The sequence below is a fragment of the Salmo salar genome, chromosome 12 (genome assembly GCF_965601325.2).
Source record: "Salmo salar chromosome 12, fSalSal1, whole genome shotgun sequence".
NCBI classification, from domain to species: Eukaryota; Metazoa; Chordata; class Actinopteri; order Salmoniformes; family Salmonidae; genus Salmo; species Salmo salar.
Window position 1 is genome coordinate 4,675,184 of NC_138302.1, and position 23,884 is coordinate 4,699,067.

Sequence of the window (23,884 nt, forward strand, 5' to 3'; positions counted from 1 at the left end):
CTACAACTTGATTGTCTATACAAGGCCCCACAGTTGACAGTGCAAAAACCAAGCCATGAGGTTGAATGAATTGTCCATAGAGCTCTGAGACACGATTGTGTCGAGGCATAGATCTGGGGAAGGGTACCAAAGCATTTCGGCAGCATTGAAGGTATCCAAGACCACAGTGGCCTCCATCATTCATAAATGGAATTAGTTTGGAACCACCAAGATTCTTCCTAGAGCTGGCCGCCCGGCCAAACTGACAAATCGGAGAAGGGCCTTTGTCAGGGAGGTGACCAAGAACCCAATGGTCACCCCAGAGTTCCTCGGTGAAGATGGGAGAACCTTACAGAAGGACAACCATCTCTGCAGCAGTCCACCAATCGGGCCTTTATGGTAGAGTGGCCAAACGGAAGCCACTTCTTAGTAAAAGGCACATGACAGCCCGCTTGGAGTTTGCCAAAAGGAACCTAAAGGACTCTCAGACCATGAGAAACAAGATTCTCTGGTCTGATGAAACTAAGATTGAACTCTTTGGCCTGAATGCCAAGCGTCACGTCTGGAGGAAACCTGGCACCATCACTACGGTGAAGCATGGTGGTGGCAGCATCATGCTATGGGGATGTTTTTCAGAGGCAAGGACTGGGAGACTAGTCAGGATTGAGGGAAAGGTGAACGGAGCAAAGTACAGAGAGATCCTTGATGAAAACCTGCTCCAGAGCGCTCAGGACCTCAGACTGGGGTGAAGGTTCATCTTTCCAACAGGACAACAACCCTAAGAACACAACCAAGACAACCCAGGAGTGGCTTCGTGACAAGTCTCTGAATGTCCTTGAGTGGCCCAGACAGAGCCCGGACTTGAACCCAATCAAACACCTCTGGAGAGATCTGAAAATAGCTGTGCAGTGACGCCCCCCATCCAACCTGACAGAGCTTGAAAGGATGTGCAGAGAAGAATGGGAGAAACTCTACAAATACAGGTGTGCCAAGCTTGTAGCGGCATACCCAAGAAGACTCGAGGCTGTAATCGCTGCCAAAGGTGCTTCAACAAAATACTGAGTAAAGGGTCTGAATACTTATGTAAATGTAGTACTTACTGGTGGTAATCAATAGCTCCTCTCCTTCTCCTGACAGGTTAAAGGGACGTGACTAGTTGATAATCATCCCCAATCATTTCTTCCAAACTGAACCTAACCTCTATTCAGACGTAGAACAACGGATTAAATGAATGAAGTAAAGTATCGTGGGGGAGAAAGGGGGAGAACGGGTGAGTTGATGAGCGAGGGGAAGATAATTATTTAATCACCAATTGTGAAGGAAGAACAGCAGTCCTATCAGTCTACTCTGGTCTACTTGGAGTCCACAGTGAGTGTGTGCCTAACTTACCAAATCTGAACGAAAACTATTCGGATGGCGGGGAAGAAATGAATCAAGACATCTCTGATGATTATTCTTCTGATTCTTAACCTCTGAGAGGCAGAAAGGTGAGTAGCACTGAGCAGATGCCTGCGCCACGACCAAATAACAACGGTGAGACAGGAAGAGAGGACGAGACGGCACCATTTGGACAGAACAAAGATGGTGACAATGTTACGGAACTATTATCAGCATAAAATGTCATCACTCAGCAATGCACTCACCAGCTTTCATTGTTTATGTGACAAGGACGTGCTCCAACCGATGTCGTCGTTCAGGTGACATGGACTGCTCCAACCGATGTCGTCGTTCAGGTGACATGGACATGCTCCAACCGATGTCGTCGTTCAGGTGACATGGACATGCTCCAACCGATGTCGTCGTTCAGGTGACATGGACATGCTCCAACCGATGTCGTCGTTCAGGTGACATGGACATGCTCCAACCGATGTCGTCGTTCAGGTGACATGGACATGCTCCAACCGATGTCGTCGTTCAGGTGACATGGACATGCTCCAACCGATGTCGTCGTTCAGGTGACATGGACATGCTCCAACCGATGTCGTCGTTCGGGTGACATGGACATGCTCAGTACTGTTACACCATATAGGAGCAGTTTGGACCTACTCAGTACTGTTACACCGTGTAGGAGCAGTTTGGACCTACTCAGTACTGTTACACCGTGTAGCAGCAGTTTGGACCTACTCAGTACTGTTACACCGTGTAGGAGCAGTTTGGACCTACTCAGTACTGTTACACCGTGTAGGAGCAGTTTGGACCTACTCAGTACTGTTACACTGTGTAGGAGCAGTTTGGACCTACTCAGTACTGTTACACCGTGTAGGAGCAGTTTGGACCTACTCAGTACTGTTACACCGTGTAGGAGCAGTTTGGACCTAGCTACCTTATTGGGATATTATCTGTTTGTTTGATTGATTTCCTAAATGCAGATGCGGAGTAAATTGTTTTAAATTCTCACTCATGAAAGATATTCACTAATTAACACATGCTCCTCTTTGTACGTCACAATATAATAATATTATATAATGAAATCCATTTAAAAAATAACAATTTTGTCTGGAAAATGAAAATAAAAATGTTCCGCGAATGCGTTACCCACTCCAGTCAGCAGATGGCGATGAGCGTCTTTCAGGTGATGCTGCCACTGTGACGTATAATCTAGTGGACGGGACGTTTCTTCAACAACAACAGGTAGTCAGACACCTTGGTAGCTTGCTCGCCAACATAGCCGAAGCTTTCAAGCTCTGTAGACACTTTCGGTGTATATTTGCCACAGTGTTTTAAACCATGAGTTCGCTAAACGACTCTGCTAAAGAGGGGGTCTGCTGGACGGAGAAAGAAACTCTGGGGCTGAACATTGTCGTGAAAGAGGAGAAGGAAGAAGAGGATGTCACAGTTAAGAAAGAAGCAGAGATTGAGGCTGTTACAGTGAAAGAAGTTAAATTGGCACAAGATGAAGAAGCGTTCAGAGTGAAAGAAGAGGAGGAAGAGAAAGAGGAGAAAGAGGTGACTGTCACAGTGAAAGAAGAGGAAGACATTTTTGGAATGAAGGAAGTGGGGGAGATTACTGTCACATTGGAAGAGGAGGAGACAGGAGATCTGATTAACAACAGTGAGTAATATCTTAAAAACAGGGGTACAAACTCTGCAGTTGTTTAACTGATGTGTGGTTTTAAAGGGGCATTATACTGAAGTTCTACACTTTAATAGTTCTGTGCTGTAGGAATTGTGAAAGCTACAAAGAGTGGGGGGCGGCCAACAAAACGTTAATGGAACAAATGCTGCAAAATATGATTTTCACTACATTTGTAAACATCTGAATATCTCTTTCTGTAGTGCTTTGATCACATAAAAGCAAAAATCAACTGAGGACCAGGATCATTTTGATATGGATGAAATGTATTTAACATTAACTGACCAGGTTATTTAACCAATAAAGCACGAGAACCTGTGGATTATTGTAACAAACTACGGCCTGTTAGTGTTAAGCACAATAATCCAGGGGTTGAAAGCTTTTAAGTAAAAATGACAAAAAATATTAACATGTTTTTATTTATACCAGAGGATATAGTCTAATCACACCAACATTCACAATGTTGGAAATTATGACAAAATATCACTGTCAAACAGGAACACTTTTGTAACAAAGGTAAATGGTTTACATTTCTCAGAATAAGCATATTTTAACATGTAACTCGAGGCCCTTCTCTCCCGATTGCTCAGTTTGACCGGGCAGCTAGATCTAGGAAGAGACTTGGTGGTTCCAAACTTCTTCCATTTAAGAATGATGGAAGTCACTGTGTTCTTGGGGACCTTCAATGCTGCAGAAATGTGGTACCCTTCCCCAGATCTGTGGCTCAACACATTCCTGTCTCGGAGCTCTACGGACAATTCCTTTGACCGCATGTCTTGGTTTTTGCTCTGACATGTACTGTCAACTGTGGGACCTTATATAGACAGGTGTGTTCCTTTCAAAATCAAATCCAATCTATTGAATTTACCACAGGTGAACTCCAATCAAGTTGTAGAAACATCTCAAGGATGATCAATAGAAACAGGATGCACCTGAGCTCAATTTTGAGTCTCATGTCAAAGGGTCCAAATACAGTATTTCAGTTTTTTTCCCCAATTTTCCCCCAAAATTTGCAAAAACCAGTTTTTACTTTGTCATTATGGGCTATTGTATATAGATTGATTAAGGAGAAAAATGTATTTAATAAATTCTAGAGTAAGGCTGTAACGTAACAAAATGTGGAAAAAGGGAAGGGGTCTGAATAATTCCTAGCATACCTCTTCCAGGTAATAAACTCAGTGCAGTATTAGCCTTATTAATTAGCTAAATATCATGGGTAATGCATAATTAAGCTTCTAGCCTCTGTCTCTTGTACAATACGCAACACCAGTGGCCTCTCCTTAAAAAACGCTCCTTGCTAGACTAAAACAGCTGGACATTGTTTTTTTTGGCATTTCTTATACCAATAGACTATTCGAAGAGGGACGCAAGCTTTTTTTTGCTGAATGTTACACTGAACAAAAATATAAACACAACATGTAAAGTGTTGGTCCCATGTTTCATGAGCTGAAATAATGATCCCAGACATTTTCCATATGCAGAAAAAGCTTATTTCTCAAAATATTTGGTTCACAAATTTGTTTAAATCCATGTTAGTGAGCATTTCTCCATTGCCATCCACATGACAGGTGTGGCATATCAAGAAGCTGATTAAACAGCATGATCATTACACAGGTGCACCTTGTGCTGGGGGCAATAAAAGGACACTCTAAAATGTGCAGTTTTGTCAAACAATACAATGCCACAGGCGTCTCAACTTTTGAAGGAGTGTGCAATGGGCATGCTGACTGCAGGAATGTCCACCAGAGCTGTTGTTAGAGAATTGAATGTTCATTTCTCTACCATAAGCCGCCTCCAATGTAATTTTTGAGAATTTGGCAGTACGTCCAACCAGTCTCACAACCGCAGACCACATATATGGTGTTGTGTGGGCGAGCGGTTTGCTGATGTCAACTTTGTGAACAGAGTGCCCTATGGTGGTGGTGGGGTTATACTATGGGCAGGCATAAGCTACGGACAACGAACACAATTGCATTTTATCGATGGCATTTTGAATGCACAGATATACCGTGACGAGATCCTGAGGCCCATTGTTGTACCATTCATCCACCTCCATCACCTCATGTTTCAGCATGATAATGCATGGCCCCATGTTACAAGGATCTGTACACAATTCCTGGAAGCTGAAAATGTCCCAGTTTTTCCATGGCCTGCATACTGACCAGACATGTCACCCATTGAGCATGTTTGGGATGCTCTGGATCAACATATACAACAGCATGTTCCAGTTCCCGCCAATATCCACCAACATCGAACAGCCATTGAAGAGGAGTGGGACAACCTTTCACAGGCCACAATCAACAGCCTGATCAACTCTATGTGAAGGAGATGTCATGCTGCATGAGGCAAATGGTGGTCACACCAGATACTGACTGGTTTTCTGATCCACGCCCATAACTTTTTTTTATAGGTATCTGTGAACAACAGATGCATACCTGTATTCCCAGACATGTGAAATCCATAGATTAGGGCCTAATGAATTTATTTCAATTGACTGATTTCCTTATTTGAACTGTAACTCAGACAAATCTTTGGAATTGTTGCATGTTGCGTTATATATTTTTGTTCAGGATAGATTTATTTTTGTTTGTTTGACCTGTTTTTCTATTGATATTTCTTTGTATAAGATAATAATATATTCCTAATAGTGCTGAGGCTTGATTTCACCAGGCTGGTTTAGAAAAGATTGTCTCATCCGGTCAGTTCGTTCCTTATGGCAGGGCAGAGATCACGTTCGTTCCCTATGGCAGGGCAGAGATTACGTTCGTTCCTTATGGCAGGGCAGAGATCACGTTCATTCCCTATGGCAGGGCAGAGATTACGTTCGTTCCCTATGGCAGGGCAGAGATCACGTTCGTTCCCTATGGCAGGGCAGAGATCACGTTCGTTCCCTATGGCAGGGCAGAGATCACGTTCGTTCCCTATGGCAGGGCAGAGATCACGTTCGTTCCCTATGGCAGGGCAGAGATCACGTTCGTTCCCTATGGCAGGGCAGAGATCACGTTCGTTCCCTATGGCAGGGCAGAGGTCACGTTCGTTCCCTATGGCAGGGCAGAGGTCACGTTCGTTCCTTATGGCAGGGCAGAGGTCACGTTCATTCCTTATGGCAGGGCAGAGATCACGTTCGTTCCTTATGGCAGGGCAGAGGTCACGTTCGTTCCCTATGGCAGGGCAGAGGTCACGTTCGTTCCCTATGGCAGGGCAGAGGTCACGTTCGTTCCCTATGGCAGGGCAGAGGTCACGTTCGTTCCCTATGGCAGGGCAGAGGTCACGTTCGTTCCCTATGGCAGGGCAGAGATCACGTTCGTTCCCTATGGCAGGGCAGAGATCACGTTCGTTCCCTATGGCAGGGCAGAGATCACGTTCGTTCCCTATGGCAGGGCAGAGATCACGTTCGTTCCCTATGGCAGGGCAGAGATCACGTTCGTTCCCTATGGCAGGGCAGAGATCACGTTCGTTCCCTATGGCAGGGCAGAGATCACGTTCGTTCCCTATGGCAGGGCAGAGGTCACGTTCGTTCCCTATGGCAGGGCAGAGGTCACGTTCGTTCCCTATGGCAGGGCAGAGGTCACGTTCGTTCCCTATGGCAGGGCAGAGGTCACGTTCGTTCCCTATGGCAGGGCAGAGGTCACGTTCGTTCCCTATGGCAGGGCAGAGGTCACGTTCGTTCCCTATGGCAGGGCAGAGGTCACGTTCGTTCCCTATGGCAGGGCAGAGGTCACGTTCGTTCCCTATGGCAGGGCAGAGGTCACGTTCGTTCCCTATGGCAGGGCAGAGGTCACGTTCGTTCCCTATGGCAGGGCAGAGGTCACGTTCGTTCCCTATGGCAGGGCAGAGGTCACGTTCGTTCCCTATGGCAGGGCAGAGGTCACGTTCGTTCCCTATGGCAGGGCAGAGGTCACGTTCGTTCCCTATGGCAGGGCAGAGGTCACGTTCGTTCCCTATGGCAGGGCAGAGGTCACGTTCGTTCCCTATGGCAGGGCAGAGGTCACGTTCGTTCCCTATGGCAGGGCAGAGGTCACGTTCGTTCCCTATGGCAGGGCAGAGGTCACGTTCGTTCCCTATGGCAGGGCAGAGGTCACGTTCGTTCCCTATGGCAGGGCAGAGGTCACGTTCGTTCCCTATGGCAGGGCAGAGGTCACGTTCGTTCCCTATGGCAGGGCAGAGGTCACGTTCGTTCCCTATGGCAGGGCAGAGGTCACGTTCGTTCCCTATGGCAGGGCAGAGGTCACGTTCGTTCCCTATGGCAGGGCAGAGGTCACGTTCGTTCCCTATGGCAGGGCAGAGGTCACGTTCGTTCCCTATGGCAGGGCAGAGGTCACGTTCGTTCCCTATGGCAGGGCAGAGGTCACGTTCGTTCCCTATGGCAGGGCAGAGGTCACGTTCGTTCCCTATGGCAGGGCAGAGATCACTTTCGTTCCCTATGGCAGGGCAGAGATCACGTTCGTTCCCTATGGCAGGGCAGAGATCACGTTTTAAAATGTCAACATTGTTACTGTAGTGGCTTCAAACAACGTCCCAATATTCTAATTAGCCACTTCCTTTAGACCTTTACAAGGATGTTTTAACACGTGTCCAAGAAAAGGCCTAAGATATATTTTATTGGTTGAACAGAAAGTACATTTATTATACTCAAAAGGTTTGTCACAAAGTTATTTTGTTGTTGAATGGTAAAGGAAGCAATTTGTCCAGGTAAACATAGACCGGTCCCAGATGATAATGATGGTAAACACAGACCGGTCCCAGTTGATAATGATAATGATGGTAAACACAGACCAGTCCCAGATGATAATGATGGTAAAATGGGTTCCAATTGATAATGATGGTAAAACGGGTTGTAATTGATATTGATGGTAAAACAGGTTGTAATTGATATTGATGGTAAAACAGGTTGTAATGTGATATTGATGGTAAAACAGGTTGTAATGTGATATTGATGGTAAAACAGGTTGTAATTGATGGTAAAACAGGTTGTAATTGATGGTAAAACAGGTTGTAATTGATGGTAAAACAGGTTGTAATTGATGGTAAAACAGGTTGTAATTGATGGTAAAACAGGTTGTAATTGATGGTAAAACAGGTTGTAATTGATATTGATGGTAAAACAGGTTGTAATTGATGGTAAAACAGGTTGTAATTGATGGTAAAACAGGTTGTAATTGATGGTAAAACAGGTTGTAATTGATGGTAAAACAGGTTGTAATTGATATTGATGGTAAAACAGGTTGTAATTGATGGTAAAACAGGTTGTAATGTGATATTGATGGTAAAACAGGTTGCAATTGATGGTAAAACAGGTTGTAATTGATATTGATGGTAAAACAGGTTGTAATTGATGGTAAAACAGGTTGTAATTGATGGTAAAACAGGTTGTAATGTGATATTGATGGTAAAACAGGTTGTAATGTGATATTGATGGTAAAACAGGTTGCAATTGATGGTAAAACAGGTTGTAATTGATGGTAAAACAGGTTGTAATTGATGGTAAAACAGGTTGTAATTGATATTGATGGTAAAACAGGTTGTAATTGATGGTAAAACAGGTTGTAATGTGATATTGATGGTAAAACAGGTTGCAATTGATGGTAAAACAGGTTGCAATTGATGGTAAAACAGGTTGTAATTGATGGTAAAACAGGTTGTAATTGATGGTAAAACAGGTTGTAATTGATGGTAAAACAGGTTGTAATTGATATTGATGGTAAAACAGGTTGTAATTGATGGTAAAACAGGTTGTAATGTGATATTGATGGTAAAACAGGTTGCAATTGATGGTAAAACAGGTTGTAATGTGATATTGATGGTAAAACAGGTCGCAATTGATGGTAAAACAGGTTGTAATTGATGGTAAAACAGGTTGTAATTGATGGTAAAACAGGTTGTAATTGATGGTAAAACAGGTTGTAATTCATATTGATGGTAAAACAGGTTGTAATTGATGGTAAAACAGGTTGTAATATGATATTGATGGTAAAACAGGTTGTAATGTGATATTGATGGTAAAACAGGTTGCAATTGATGGTAAAACAGGTTGTAATTGATGGTAAAACAGGTTGTAATTGATGGTAAAACAGGTTGTAATTGATATTGATGGTAAAACAGGTTGTAATTGATATTGATGGTAAAACAGGTTGTAATTGATATTGATGGTAAAACAGGTTGTAATTGATATTGATGGTAAAACAGGTTGTAATTGATATTGACGGTAAAAAAGGTTGTAATTGATATTGACGGTAAAAAAGGTTTTAATTGATATTGACGGTAAAAAAGGTTGTAATTGATATTGACGGTAAAACAGGTTGTAATTGATATTGACGGTAAAACAGGTTGTAATTGATATTGACGGTAAAACAGGTTGTAATTGATATTGACGGTAAAACAGGTTGTAATTGATATTGACGGTAAAACAGGTTGTAATTGATATTGACGGTAAAACAGGTTGTAATTGATATTGACGGTAAAACAGGTTGTAATGTGATATTGATGGTAAAACAGGTTGTAATGTGATATTGATGGTAAAACAGGTTGTAATGTGATATTGATGGTAAAACAGGTTGTAATGTGATATTGATGGTAAAACAGGTTGTAATTGATGGTAAAACAGGTTGTAATTGATATTGATGGTAAAACAGGTTGTAATTGATGGTAAAACAGGTTGTAATTGATGGTAAAACAGGTTGTAATTGATGGTAAAACAGGTTGTAATTGATATTGATGGTAAAACAGGTTGTAATTGATGGTAAAACAGGTTGTAATGTGATATTGATGGTAAAACAGGTTGTAATGTGATATTGATGGTAAAACAGGTTGCAATTGATGGTAAAACAGGTTGTAATTGATGGTAAAACAGGTTGTAATTGATGGTAAAACAGGTTGTAATTGATATTGGTGGTAAAACAGGTTGTAATTGATGGTAAAACAGGTTGTAATGTGATATTGATGGTAAAACAGGTCGCAATTGATGGTAAAACAGGTTGTAATTGATGGTAAAACAGGTTGTAATTGATGGTAAAACAGGTTGTAATTGATGGTAAAACAGGTTGTAATTGATGGTAAAACAGGTTGTAATTGATATTGATGGTAAAACAGGTTGTAATTGATGGTAAAACTGGTTGTAATGTGATATTGATGGTAAAACAGGTTGTAATGTGATATTGATGGTAAAACAGGTTGCAATTGATGGTAAAACAGGTTGTAATTGATGGTAAAACAGGTTGTAATTGATGGTAAAACAGGTTGTAATTCATATTGATGGTAAAACAGGTTGTAATTGATGGTAAAACAGGTTGTAATATGATATTGATGGTAAAACAGGTTGTAATGTGATATTGATGGTAAAACAGGTTGCAATTGATAGTAAAACAGGTTGTAATTGATGGTAAAACAGGTTGTAATTGATGGTAAAACAGGTTGTAATTGATATTGATGGTAAAACAGGTTGTAATTGATATTGATGGTAAAACAGGTTGTAATTGATATTGATGGTAAAACAGGTTGTAATTGATATTGATGGTAAAACAGGTTGTAATTGATATTGATGGTAAAACAGGTTGTAATTGATATTGATGGTAAAACAGGTTGTAATTGATATTGACGGTAAAACAGGTTGTAATTGATATTGACGGTAAAACAGGTTGTAATTGACGGTAAAACAGGTTGTAATTGACGGTAAAACAGGTTGTAATTGACGGTAAAACAGGTTGTAATTGATATTGACGGTAAAACAGGTTGTAATTGATATTGACGGTAAAACAGGTTGTAATTGATATTGACGGTAAAACAGGTTGTAATTGATATTGACGGTAAAACAGGTTGTAATTGATATTGACGGTAAAACAGGTTGTAATTGATATTGACGGTAAAACAGGTTGTAATGTGATATTGACGGTAAAACGGGTTGTAATTGATATTGACGGTAAAACAGGTTGTAATGTGATATTGACGGTAAAAAAGGTTGCAATTGATATTGACGGTAAAACAGGTTGTACTTGATATTGACGGTAAAACAGGTTGTAATTGATATTGATTGTAAAACAGGTTGTAATTGATATTGATTGTAAAACAGGTTGTAATTGGTATTGATTGTAAAACAGGTTGTAATTGGTATTGACGGTAAAACAGGTTGTAATTGGTATTGACGGTAAAACAGGTTGTAATTGGTATTGACGGTAAAACAGGTTGTAATTGATATTGATTGTAAAACAGGTTGTAATTGGTATTGATTGTAAAACAGGTTGTAATTGGTATTGACGGTAAAACAGGTTGTAATTGATATTGACGGTAAAACAGGTTGTAATTGATATTGACGGTAAAACAGGTTGTAATTGATATTGACGGTAAAACAGGTTGTAATTGATATTGACGGTAAAACAGGTTGTAATTGATATTGACGGTAAAACAGGTTGGAATTGATATTGACGGTAAAATAGGTTGTAATTGATATTGATGGTAAAACAGGTTGTAATTGATATTGATGGTAAAACAGGTTGTAATTGATATTGATGGTAAAACAGGTTGTAATGTGATATTGACGGTAAAACGGGTTGTAATTGATATTGACGGTAAAACAGGTTGTAATGTGATATTGACGGTAAAAAAGGTTGCAATTGATATTGACGGTAAAACAGGTTGTACTTGATATTGACGGTAAAACAGGTTGTAATTGATATTGATTGTAAAACAGGTTGTAATTGATATTGATTGTAAAACAGGTTGTAATTGGTATTGATTGTAAAACAGGTTGTAATTGGTATTGACGGTAAAACAGGTTGTAATTGGTATTGACGGTAAAACAGGTTGTAATTGGTATTGACGGTAAAACAGGTTGTAATTGATATTGATTGTAAAACAGGTTGTAATTGGTATTGATTGTAAAACAGGTTGTAATTGGTATTGACGGTAAAACAGGTTGTAATTGATATTGACGGTAAAACAGGTTGTAATTGATATTGACGGTAAAACAGGTTGTAATTGATATTGACGGTAAAACAGGTTGTAATTGATATTGACGGTAAAACAGGTTGTAATTGATATTGACGGTAAAACAGGTTGGAATTGATATTGACGGTAAAATAGGTTGTAATTGATATTGATGGTAAAACAGGTTGTAATTGATATTGATGGTAAAACAGGTTGTAATTGATATTGATGGTAAAACAGGTTGTAATTGATGTTGACGGTAAAACGGGTTGTAATTGATATTGACGTTAAAACAGGTTGTAATTGATGTTGATGGTAAAACAGGTTGTAATTGATGTTGATAGTAAAAACACAAAAATTATGAGGGTGAAATAAATGGTAAATCCAAAGGTATAAATTCACAAATGAAAAGGTGTAAATATAATGGTGTAAATCATGGTTTCTAATCAAATTTTATTTGTCACATGCGCCAAATCCAACAGGTATAGATAGACCTTACCATGAAATGCTTACTGACAAGCCCTTAACCAACAATGCAGTTCAAGAAATAGAGTTAAGAAAATATTTACTAATTAAACTAAAGTAAAACATGTTTTTTTTTTTAAGTAACACAATAAAATAACAATAACGAGGCTATATACAGGGGGTACCGGTACTGAGTCAATGTGCGGGGGTAGAGGTTAGTCGAGGCAATTTGTATTATTATTATTATTTTATTATACCTTTTATTTCAACAAGGAACACCGACTGAGACCAAGATCTCTTTTACAGCTGGGCCCTGCGTATACATGTTTACACATACAGTTTAGGTACAATGATTAAAAAACTAAACAAGACAAACAAAATGATCACAGATAACACACAAAAATACATCAACAGATTTCATTTACACATAGGTTACTCCTCTAACAGCACAAGAGCTTGCTTTACCCGAAACAGTTACAAGCAATACAAAAATAAAAAATGTACATGTAGGTAGGGGTACAGTGACTATGCATAGATAATAAACAGCGAGTAGCAGCAGTGTAAAAACAAAGGGGGGTGTCAATGTAAATAGTCCGATGGCCATTTTAATTAATTGTTCAGCAGTCTTATGGCTTGGGGGTAGAAGCTGTTAAGGAGCCTTTTGGACCTAGACTTGGCGCTCCGGTACCACTTGCCGTGCAGTAGCAGAGAGAACACTCTATGACTTGGGTGACTGGAGTCTTTGACAATTTTTTTGGGCCTTCTTCTGACACCGCCTGGTATATAGGTCCTGGATGGCAGGAAGCTTGGCCCCAGTGATGTACTGGGCTGTACGCCCTACCCTCTGTAGCGCCTTAAGGTTGGATGCCGATCAGTTTCCATACCAGGCGGTGATGCAACCGTTCAGGATGCTCTCGATGGTGCAACTGTCAATCTTTTTGAGGATCTGGGGACCCATGCCAAATCTTTTCAGTCTCCTGAAGGGGGAAAAGGTGTTGTCGTGCCCTCTTCACAACTTTCTTGGTGTGTTTGGACCATGATAATATGTTGGTGATGTGGACAGCAAGGAATTTGAAACTCTCAACCCGCTCCACTTCTAACCCCATCTTAACCCCTTATGTATCACTCTAGCCCCATTTTTAACCCCCTATGTACCACTCTAGTAGCAAACCAACAATTGTCCACTAGGTGTCATTATAGCAGGTAAAGGAGATTATAAACATTTTCATACATTTATATTCAATAATAAATCACCAAAGTTTCAGAAGTCAGAGAGGCCGATAGCAAGGTTTATACAAATCCCCTTTGTTGCAAACCAAATTCTAGACTAGAAAACGTGGTAATGTCTAGATGCTTTTTTTCCAGCGGAGATTAGTTTATGAATTACCTGGCTGGGCAGTGGAACAGTGGAGATTAGTTGATGAATTGCCTGGCTGGGCTGTGGGACAGTGTATGCATAGGGATCAGTGGCCATTTTAATAATTGTTTTCATGAGCATGGCCTTATTTCTATTAAAGCATATTGGATGACTGTCATTCATATTCCATTCACCCATAGATAGGTTTAGGCTACTACATGATACTCTAATTTTCTCTTTACCCATCATGAGGTTGCTACAACCTAGCCTATGAATGAAAGTTTACAACGTAGGTGCACACAGTTTGAGATCAATTTTAGTAATCAAGGTAACAGACAGTGACACATTAAATCCTGCCTTGCACAATCTCGCCTGCATCTAGCTGATCTAGGGTGTAATCATTAGTCCAACAGTTGCAAACAAGAGTTTCTATTGGACACATTCAGGTATGTTTATCCCCATTTTCATTCTGTTTAAGAAATGTTTTTCAACAGAATCGGTGGAATGAATACACCCCTGATCACCGCAAAAACAGTTCACTTTCATAGCAGCCACATACAAACAGCATGATCACTTTCGTAGCTGCCACACACAAACAGCATGATCACTTTCGTAGCTGCCACATACAAACAGCATGATCCCTTTCGTAGCTGCCACATACAAACAGCATGATCCCTTTCATAGCTGCCACATACAAACAGCATGATCACTTTCATAGCTGCCACATACAAACAGCATGATAGTTGTATAATTCCTTCTTCTGCATCTCCTCTAACCTTTTCCCTTCACTTGTGGACTTCAGTGCACAACGCATCAGCTGTCTATGACCAGGCGGGAAAAAAACGTTCTAAGCCAAACCTTTATATTATTACCGTTAACCGCTACACAGCCTACATCGTTGTCACCATATTGTCATAGTCAACATAGCTACTAACGCGTTAGTAAATCCACTACAATCATTCAGTCAGTGTACAGTCAGCAAGCAGTTTAGCAGTTACACCGGCGGGCCCCGGTGGCAATAGATTAATCCAACCAAAAGCTTACCTTGACTTGGAAGAGTTGCAGTGTTGGATAGCCAGCCAGCCAGCTAACAAAGCATCCCTCTCTGTTTAAGCCAGGTGTTTGAGTAGGCTAAACATAGCTAGTTGCATTCGCTAGCTAGGGAAGTGACAGTGAAAAAAAAATACAACCAAATATAGCTTTCTCTCTCTTGCTTCTTTCAGTTTTGAAGAAATTAATTTGTTAAAAACTGTTCAACTATTGTCTTTCTCTCTCTTTGAGTCAACCTCAACATGTTATGCACTGCAGTGCTAGCTAGCTTTTGCTTTTGCTTTCCGTACTATATTCATTCTCTGATCCTTTGACTGGGTGGACAACATGTCAGGTCATGGACGGGGGTGAGAATCACAAGCCTCCTAGGTTTTGTATTGACGTCGATGTCCCCAGAGGAGGATGGAAACTAGCTGTCCTCTGGCTACACCATGGTGCTACCCTACAGAGTGCTGCTGAGACTACTGTAGACCTTCATTGCAAAACAGTGTGTTTTAATCATTTATTTGGTGAATATATATTTATTATAGTTTTATCTAAAAAGGGTAACTTTTTAGAACATTTATTTTTCTGAAATTCACTGAGGATGGTCCTCCTCTGAGGAACCTTGACTAGTAGGAGTAATTCAAATGGAACTGTTAACAGGCATTACGCAGGGATTATCATGAATAACTAACTGCTATCAACCAATCGGTATCCAGGATCCAAATATACTGTTTTATAATGAGCGATATCATCTAGATTAAACCTGATTTATCATGTGGAGTTTTCATTCAGGTCTCTTTGTTTAACTAAATGCTCTGTTTGTCTTTGGCAGGAGAAAGACCAGACTCTCACTCTGACAGTGGGAAGACTTCTTCAGGGAAACCATACCCAGAGATGCCCAAACCAGTGAGACAACACCACTGCTCCCAGTGTAATAAGAGTTTTAAGTGGTTATGGAAGCTGAAAGAGCATGATAGAACACACACAGGAGAAAAGCCCTTCCAATGCTCCCAGTGTGGAAAAAGTTATACCCAGTTAGTGAGCCTGAAAAGGCATAAAGGATTACACTCAGGAGAAAAGCCGTACCACTGCTCTCAGTGTGGAAAGAGTTTTACCCAGTTAGGGAACCTGAACAAACATAAGAGAATACACTCTGGAGAGAAGCCTTACCCTTGTTCCCATTGTGGAAAGAACTTTAGGTTGTCCGATAATCTGAAGGAGCACGAGAGGACTCACACAGGAGAGAAACCTTACCATTGCTCCGTGTGTGGAAAGGATTTTACCAAGTTAGGGAACCTAAAAGAGCACGAGAGGAAACACACGGGAGAAAAGCCTTACCACTGCTCCCAGTGTGGAAAGAGATTTTCAAGATCAACAGACCTTAAAACGCACGAGAGGACGCACACAGAAGAAAAGCCTTACCACTGCTCCCAGTGTGGAAAGAGTTTTACTCACTTAGATAGCCTGAACATACATAAGATAATACACTCTAAAGAGAAACCTTACCATTGTTGCCAGTGTGGAAAGAGTTTTACCAAGCTAGGGAACCTGAAAAGGCATGAGAACATACACACACAGGGGAGGATAAGCTCACAGTTTGGAGAGTTTTAGTTAGGGAACCTAATTGTGGAAGACATTTTCCCCAGACAGAAGACCTGACAGAATAGACAGGCTGTGTTCTGACTGTTGTTTTATGTCACATTAAATCATATTGTTTATTTGAAATCTTAATAAAAAATAGGCTTACTTTTGTTTGTTTTTTCCTCTGAAGACATGATCATGTCTAAAATCAGATTACAATTCATTTATTTTTATTTTTTATGGGTCCATAAGCAACCATTTTAAATGTAAACACATTATCCAGCACAAAATGGGTATCAGCCAATTAAAATCATTGATTTACTTGCAGTTGACAGAACGCTAAATTGTACATGTAGAAAGGACCTCATCATGGATGTGTGTCAAACAGAAACAAAAACATTTTGTCATACTGTATATGCAAAAACATGACAATGTTGTCTAACGTTAGTAGTCACTAGTAGTCTAGTCAAGGAAGCATCAATTTAATATTTGAACACAACATTTTTGTTACAGACCAATGGAACAAAAGTAAACCTTGAGGTTTAAAATATCCCTCTAGTGGCCAGGGTTGACCTATTTTAAGAAATTACATTTGTTGGTGGATATAAAGTCTGTTAAGTCTTAAATCTGCTGATTAATGATTTGTTCCAGGTGAGGTTAGCATTGGGCCATTTATCTGATGAGACCAGCTACAATTTAGTGTTCTGTCATGTGCAATTAAATCAACCATTTTAATTGGCTGATATGCATTTTGTGCCGGAAAAATTGTTTTACATTTAAACGGTTGCTTATGTTCACAACTATGGACTCAGTGTATTTCTGGACTCTAACCTCATGAATTTAGTCTTTTGGTTTCATTTAATTAATTTGTGTACTAGGACTCTATTCAGTCTGTACAGCTGAAGCGTTACAGATTCCGCTATAGAAATGTAAAGGTCATTTCGGATTGAGCCGACATATGCAGGGTTTACCTTGAATGCAGTCTCCACTAAAGCGGTAACACTGCCTTTAAATTTCAATAACGCTGTAAAGCTGAACTTCCGCTATGCGGATTGATTGTAGTTTCAACCCCGCAGCACACACAGCAATTGATTAATGGACTGCTGAATGTATATTTTTTTCTCTTGCTTTGTCTGCTCTTTTCAATATTATGTCTATCTCTGATAAGCTACCCAGGAAAGGGCTGAAAATAGCCCATATTAATATATGTAGCCTTAGAAATAAGGTTCATGAAATCAATAACTTGCTAACATCAGATAACATTGATATATTAGACATTTCTGAGACTCACTTAGATAATTAATTTGATGATACATCAGTAGCAGTACAATGATATAACATTTATAGAAGAGACAGGAATGCTTATAGGCGAGGTGTTGCTGTATATATTCATATCCCTGTAATGCTTAGAGAAGATCTCATGTCAAGTGTTATTGAAGTGTTGTGGTTGCAGGTTCACTTGGCACATCTAAAGCCTTTTCTTTTGGGGTGTTGCTATAGGCCACCAAGTGCTAACAGTCAGTATCTAAATAATATGTGTGAAATGCTGGATAGTGTATGTGATGTAAACAGAGAGGTCTACTTTCTTGGGGACCTGAATATTGACTGGTTTTCATCAAGCTGTTTGCTCATGAGGAAGCTTCTCACTGTAACCAGTGCCTGTAATCTGGTTCAGGTTATTAATCAACCTACCAGGGTGTTTACAAACACTACAGGGAAAGGTTCATCCACATCTATCAATCACATTTTTATTAATGCTGTAGAACTTTGTTCTACACTATATCCGTACCCACTGGATGTAGTGATCACAGTATAGTGGCTTTATCCAGGAAAGCCAAAGTTCCAACAGCTGGGCCTAAAATAGTGTATAAGAGATCATACAAAATATTTTGCTGTGACTCTCCAAATATTTGTTGGTCTGATGTGATTAATGAGGAGCATCCACACGCTGCACTTGATGAATTTATGAAATTGCTTCTTCCAATTATTGATAAACATGCACCTGTTAAGAGACTGACTGTTAGAACTGTTAAGGCTTCATGGATTGATGAGGAACTGAAAAACTGTATGGTTGAAAGAGATGGGGCTAAAGGAGGGGCTAATAAGTCTGGCTGCACATCTGACTGGCTTATTTACTGCAAATTGAGAAATTATGTGACTAAACTCAACCAAAAGAAGAAGACAACTTTATTATGAAGCCAAGATCAATGATATAAAGAATGATGGAAAAAAACTTTGGAGTACTTTAAATGAAATTATGGGCAGAAAGACAAATTCAACTCTGTCTTTTATCAAATCAGATGGCATATTCATCACAAAACCATTTGATGTTGCCAATTATTTTAATGATTATTTCATTGGCAAAGTGGGCAAACTTAGGCAGGAAATGCCCACGACAAACTGTGAGCAATTATATTCATGCATAAAAAAACAAATAATGAAAGAAAAGCAGGGCAAGTTTGAAATTTGTAAAGTTAGTGCGGGAGAGGTGGATTTTTTGTTGTTGTTAACGATCAATAATGACAAACCTCCTGGCATTTACAACTTAGATGGATAGCTACTGAGGATGGTATCTGTCATTTTTTAAATCTGAGCCTAGAGGAAAGTCTTTGTCCTCAGGCCTGGAGGGAAGCCAAAGTAATTCCGCTACCCAAGAGTGGTAAAGCGGCCTTTACTGGTTCTAACAGCAGACCTATCAGCATGCTGCCAGCTCTTAGCAAACTGTTGGGAAAATTGTTTTTGACCAAATACAATGCTATTTCTCTGTAAACAAATTAACAACAGACTTTCAGCATGCTTATAGAGAAGGGCACTCAACATGTACTGCACTGACACAAATGACTGATGATTGGTTGAAAGAAATTGATAATAAGAAGATTGTGGGAGCTGTACTGTTATATTTCAGTGCAGCCTTTGATATTATTGACCATAACCTGTTGTTGAAAAAACATATGTGCTATGGCTTTTCAACCTCTGCCATATTGTGGATTCAGAGCTATCTTTCTAATAGAACTCAAAGGGTTTTCTTTAATTGAAGTGTCTCTAATGTTAAACATGTAAAGTGTGGTGTACCGCAGGGCAGCTCTCTAGGCCCTCTACTCTTTTCTATTTTTACCAATGACCTGCCACTGGCATTAAACAAAGCATGTGTGTCCATGTATGCTGATGATTCAACCATATATGCATCAGCAACCACAGCTAATGAAGTCACTGAAACCCTTAACAAAGAGTTGCAGTCTATTTTGGAATGGGTGGCCAGTAATAAACTGGTCCTGAACATCTCTAAAACTACGAGCATTGTATTTGGTACAAATCATTCATTAAGTGCTAGACCTCAGCTGAATCTGGTAATGAATGGTGTGGCTGTTGAACAAGTTGAGGAGACTAAATTACTTTGCGTTACCTTAGATTATAAACTGTCACGGTCAAAACATATAGATTCAATGGTTGCAAAGATGGAGAGAGGTCTAGATGTAATAAAGAGATGTTCTGCTTTTTTGACACCACACTCCAAAAAGCAAGTTCTGCAGGCTCTAGTTTTATCTAATCTTGATTATTGTCCAGTCGTGTGGTCCAGTGCTGCAAGGAAAGACCTAGTTAAGCTGCAGCTGGCCCAGAACAGAGCGGTACGTTTTGCTGTTAATTGTAATCAGAGGGCTGATATAAATACTATGCATGCCAGTCTCTCTTGGCTAAGAGTTGAGGAGAGACTGACTGCATCACTTCTTTTTAATAAGAAACATTAATGTGTTAAATCCCAAATTGTTTGCACTGTCAACTTACACACAGCTCTGACACACACACTTATCCCACCAGACATGCCACCAGGGGTCTTTTCACAGTCCCCAAATCCAGAACAAATTCAAGAAAACGTACAGTATTATATAGAGCCCTTATTGCATGGAACTTCCTTCCATCTCATATTCCTCAAACATCAAACCTGGTTTCAAAAAACAGATAAAGCAACACCTCGCGGCACAACGCCTCTCCTCTATTTGACCTAGATAGTTTGTGTGCATGCATTGATATGTAGGCTACGTGTGCCTTTTAATTTTTTTAATGTATTTCTGTCCTTGAGCTGTTCTTGTCTATTAATGTTCTGTATTATGTTTCATGTTTCGTGTGAACCCCAGGAAGAGTAGCTGCTGCTTTTGCAACAGCTAATGGGGATCCTAATAAAATACCGGATAGAACCCTTAGTCTTCAAGCTAAAGGTTAATGTGATGATGTTGTTCTGATAATGTTGATAAGTTGTTACAACATTCACTACCTGATGAATGTTCTCATCAGTATTATTCCCCCATGTTGGAGAAAACACTGGGTTCTGATTGTAAAAAAATAAATAAAAATTGTGCAACATGTTTTCTGAATAAAAATCAAATTAATATTTTTTTAAACTATGTTAGCCACAAGTGGACATACATTATATTGAGCTTTTCTTAGTATGTGAATGGATGGCTGGAAGGTAGATAACACAACATGTCAGTCAGAATACCAATCACTTAAATCAGGGTTTCCCAAACTCGGTCCTTCGGTGCGTGTTTTGGTTTTTGCCCTCTGGCACTACACAGCCTATTCAAATAATCAAAGCTTGATGATGAGCTGGTTATTTGAATCAGCTGTGTAGAACTCAGGGATGTCCCAGGACCGAGTTTGGGAACCCTGACTTAGATCACATCACCTCAGGATCGCACACTCTTCCTTCTCTCTTCCGTGGCAGTCGTAAAAGAAACACAGACGAACAAGTAGCGCAATGGATTATGGTCATTGTAGTTAATTACGTTTTATGCGCTAAACTATGTAGAATATTGGCCTGTTGGAAACTACAACTCTACTACATCACACAGTTCAGTCTGGGTCTGATTTATCTCTAGAGAAACTACAACTACCTACTACATCACACAGTTCAGTCTGGGTCTGATTTATCTCTAGAGAAACTACAACTCCCTACAACATCACACAGTTCAGTCTGGATCTGATTTATTGCTAGAGAAACTACAACTCCCTACTACATCACACAGTTCAGGCTTGGTCTGATTTATCTCTAGAGAAACTGTTCAATGTGCGCATTAAAGTCACAGGATAAAAAAAGAGAACAAAATGGTATTGAAATAATTGCAACTTCAGTCTATTAGTGTGGTTTGTGTGGCTTAAAGCAAGGAGTTATACATTAAGGGCAACAGTGCATTTTCAAACCAATCGTTTTTTCAACCAGTCGCTCAGTACAGCACCTTTTCCTTTTAATTCAACGTTCCACTACTTTTGCATGTTATTCATTACGTTTTGTGTTTGGGTGATACTCAGTTTGAGAAAATTTGGTGATTGAGGTAATCTGACGATCTAAAATGGCCACCTCTATGGTTGTTATAGGAGATATGGGCACCAGAGGATATGACCTATATGGGCACCAGTGGATATGACCTATATGGACACCGGTGGATATGACCTATATGGGCACCAGAGGATATGACCTATATGGGCACCAGTGGATATGACCTATATGGGCACCAGTGGATATGACCTATATGGACACCGGTGGATATGACCTATATGGACACCGGTGGATATGACCTATATGGACACCAGAGGATATGACCTATATGGGCACCAGAGGATATGACCTATATGGACACCGGAGCCATCAGTCTTTCAACTCTGGAATGCTATGGATTATCAACTCCTTTCCAATTGTATCTGAAAGATCAGACTCTCACCTTCGTATTTATAGACATTTGACTGGAAGCTAAATATGTATACATTTTTGTTGTTATTTTTGAGTTATAGTGGCTGTCATGCCCCCCCTCCCCCCAAATAACGCAATCTCCAGATTGTCTTGATTACACATTTGAAATATATGGACAGTCCAGATTAATGTCTTCATTTTCTTTATAAGAAATGACCATACCAGACACTTTTGGATAACATAAATAGTAAAGAAATAAAATAACAGTACACCAACATTAGTTTCCATTTATACAAAGTGTGGGGTAAATTTCCACAGATTTGTCGTGGTAAACGAGGAAATACTTCATTTCTGTTGTACAGAATGCTCGCCCTTAGTAACCAGAGGGCGAACATATTGTAGCGACCCTCACAGACAGCTGTGGGTTATGTCGTACTTACCAGTGTTCGCGGGGTCATGCCAATCAACCTGCTATCTGCCAATCACGGGAATGCCTGGAATGTTCTGATACTGGGCAGCCTGGTGGTTGGTGGAGTGGAGGGGGGTTGGGCAGGGGGATGGAGCATTGGAAGTTAAGACCGGGTTTAGCCATTGTTCTCTCTCTTACGTCTGGGCTTCACAAGAGAAGGTCACGGTTGGTTTGTAGTGTACCTTTCATTTATTTGGCGTGGGCTACGGCCAAACAGTAGCCTGTGTTAAGTTGGGTTAATAAACCGTCCATTCGTTAACTCCATCCTCTGTCTGGACAATTGTTCATTTATGATCTAGTCAGGTTATTACAATATCTTGAAAGACTTTGCTTGCAAGCAGGACCAAGGCAGAGAGGTAGAGGCGAAGCGAGAAGGCTCACTCGCGCCAAAATAAACCCAATGAGTTTCTATGGGATTAAAATGCAGACCTAAGCTTGTCGCCTGCCTTCCTGCCTTTGGGACGACTCCCATTGTTAGGACAGAGACATGAGCATCTCGTCATTATATACAGATCTCTGACATCATCTTTTAGGGAGCGGTAGAGGTGACCAATAATGGTTGAGATCAGCTGTGACATCAGCTGTGTGGGTGAATTTAGCACTGTCACGACTTCCGCCGAAGTCGGCTTCTCTCATTGTTCGGGCGACGTTCGGCGGTCGACGTCACCGGCTTTCTAGCCATAGCCGCTCCATTTTTCATTGTTCCGTTTGTTTTGTCTTGTTCCCTGCACACCTGGTTTTCATTCCCTAATCACACTGCATGTATTTATTCCTCTGTTCCCCGCCATGTCTTTGTGTGAAATTGTTTATTTTTATGTGGTTATTGAGACACGCCAGGCTATGTTTCCATGTTCCGTGTTTGTACACGTTGTATGTTCATTTGGTACATTAGCTTTGTGTTTGACCACATACAATGCTATTTCACAGTAAACAAATTAACAACAGACTTTCAGCACGCTTATAGGGAAGCACAGCAAATGACTGATGATTGGCTGAGAGAAATTGATGATACAATTGTTGTGGGGGCTGTCTTGTTAGACTTCAGTGTCGCTTTTGACATTATCGATCATAGTCTGCTGCTGGAAAAACGTATGACTTTACACCCCCTGCTATAATGTGGATAAAGAGTTACTTGTCTAACAGGACACAGAGGGTGTTCTTAAATGGAAGCCTCTCAAACATAATCAAATCAAATCAAACTTTATTTGTCACATGCGCCGAATACAACATGTGTAGACCTTGTTGTGAAAATGCTTACGTACAAGCCCTTCACCAACAGTGCAGTTCAAGAAAGAGTTTAGAAAATATTTACCGAATAAACTA

At 40.3% G+C, this 23,884-nt stretch overlaps 1 protein-coding gene across 1 annotated transcript; it reads left to right on the forward strand.

The window, feature by feature from the left end:
• The first annotated feature begins 2,596 nt into the window (after positions 1–2,596).
• LOC106564000 (uncharacterized) lies at positions 2,597–20,795 on the forward strand. The gene is made up of 2 exons (XM_014129962.3): positions 2,597–3,031; positions 15,661–20,795. The coding sequence occupies exons 1-2, from the start codon at positions 2,707–2,709 to the stop codon at positions 16,437–16,439; spliced, it is 1,104 nt and encodes a 367-aa protein (XP_013985437.3). The 5' UTR covers positions 2,597–2,706; the 3' UTR covers positions 16,440–20,795.
• Positions 20,796–23,884: the final 3,089 nt, after the last annotated feature.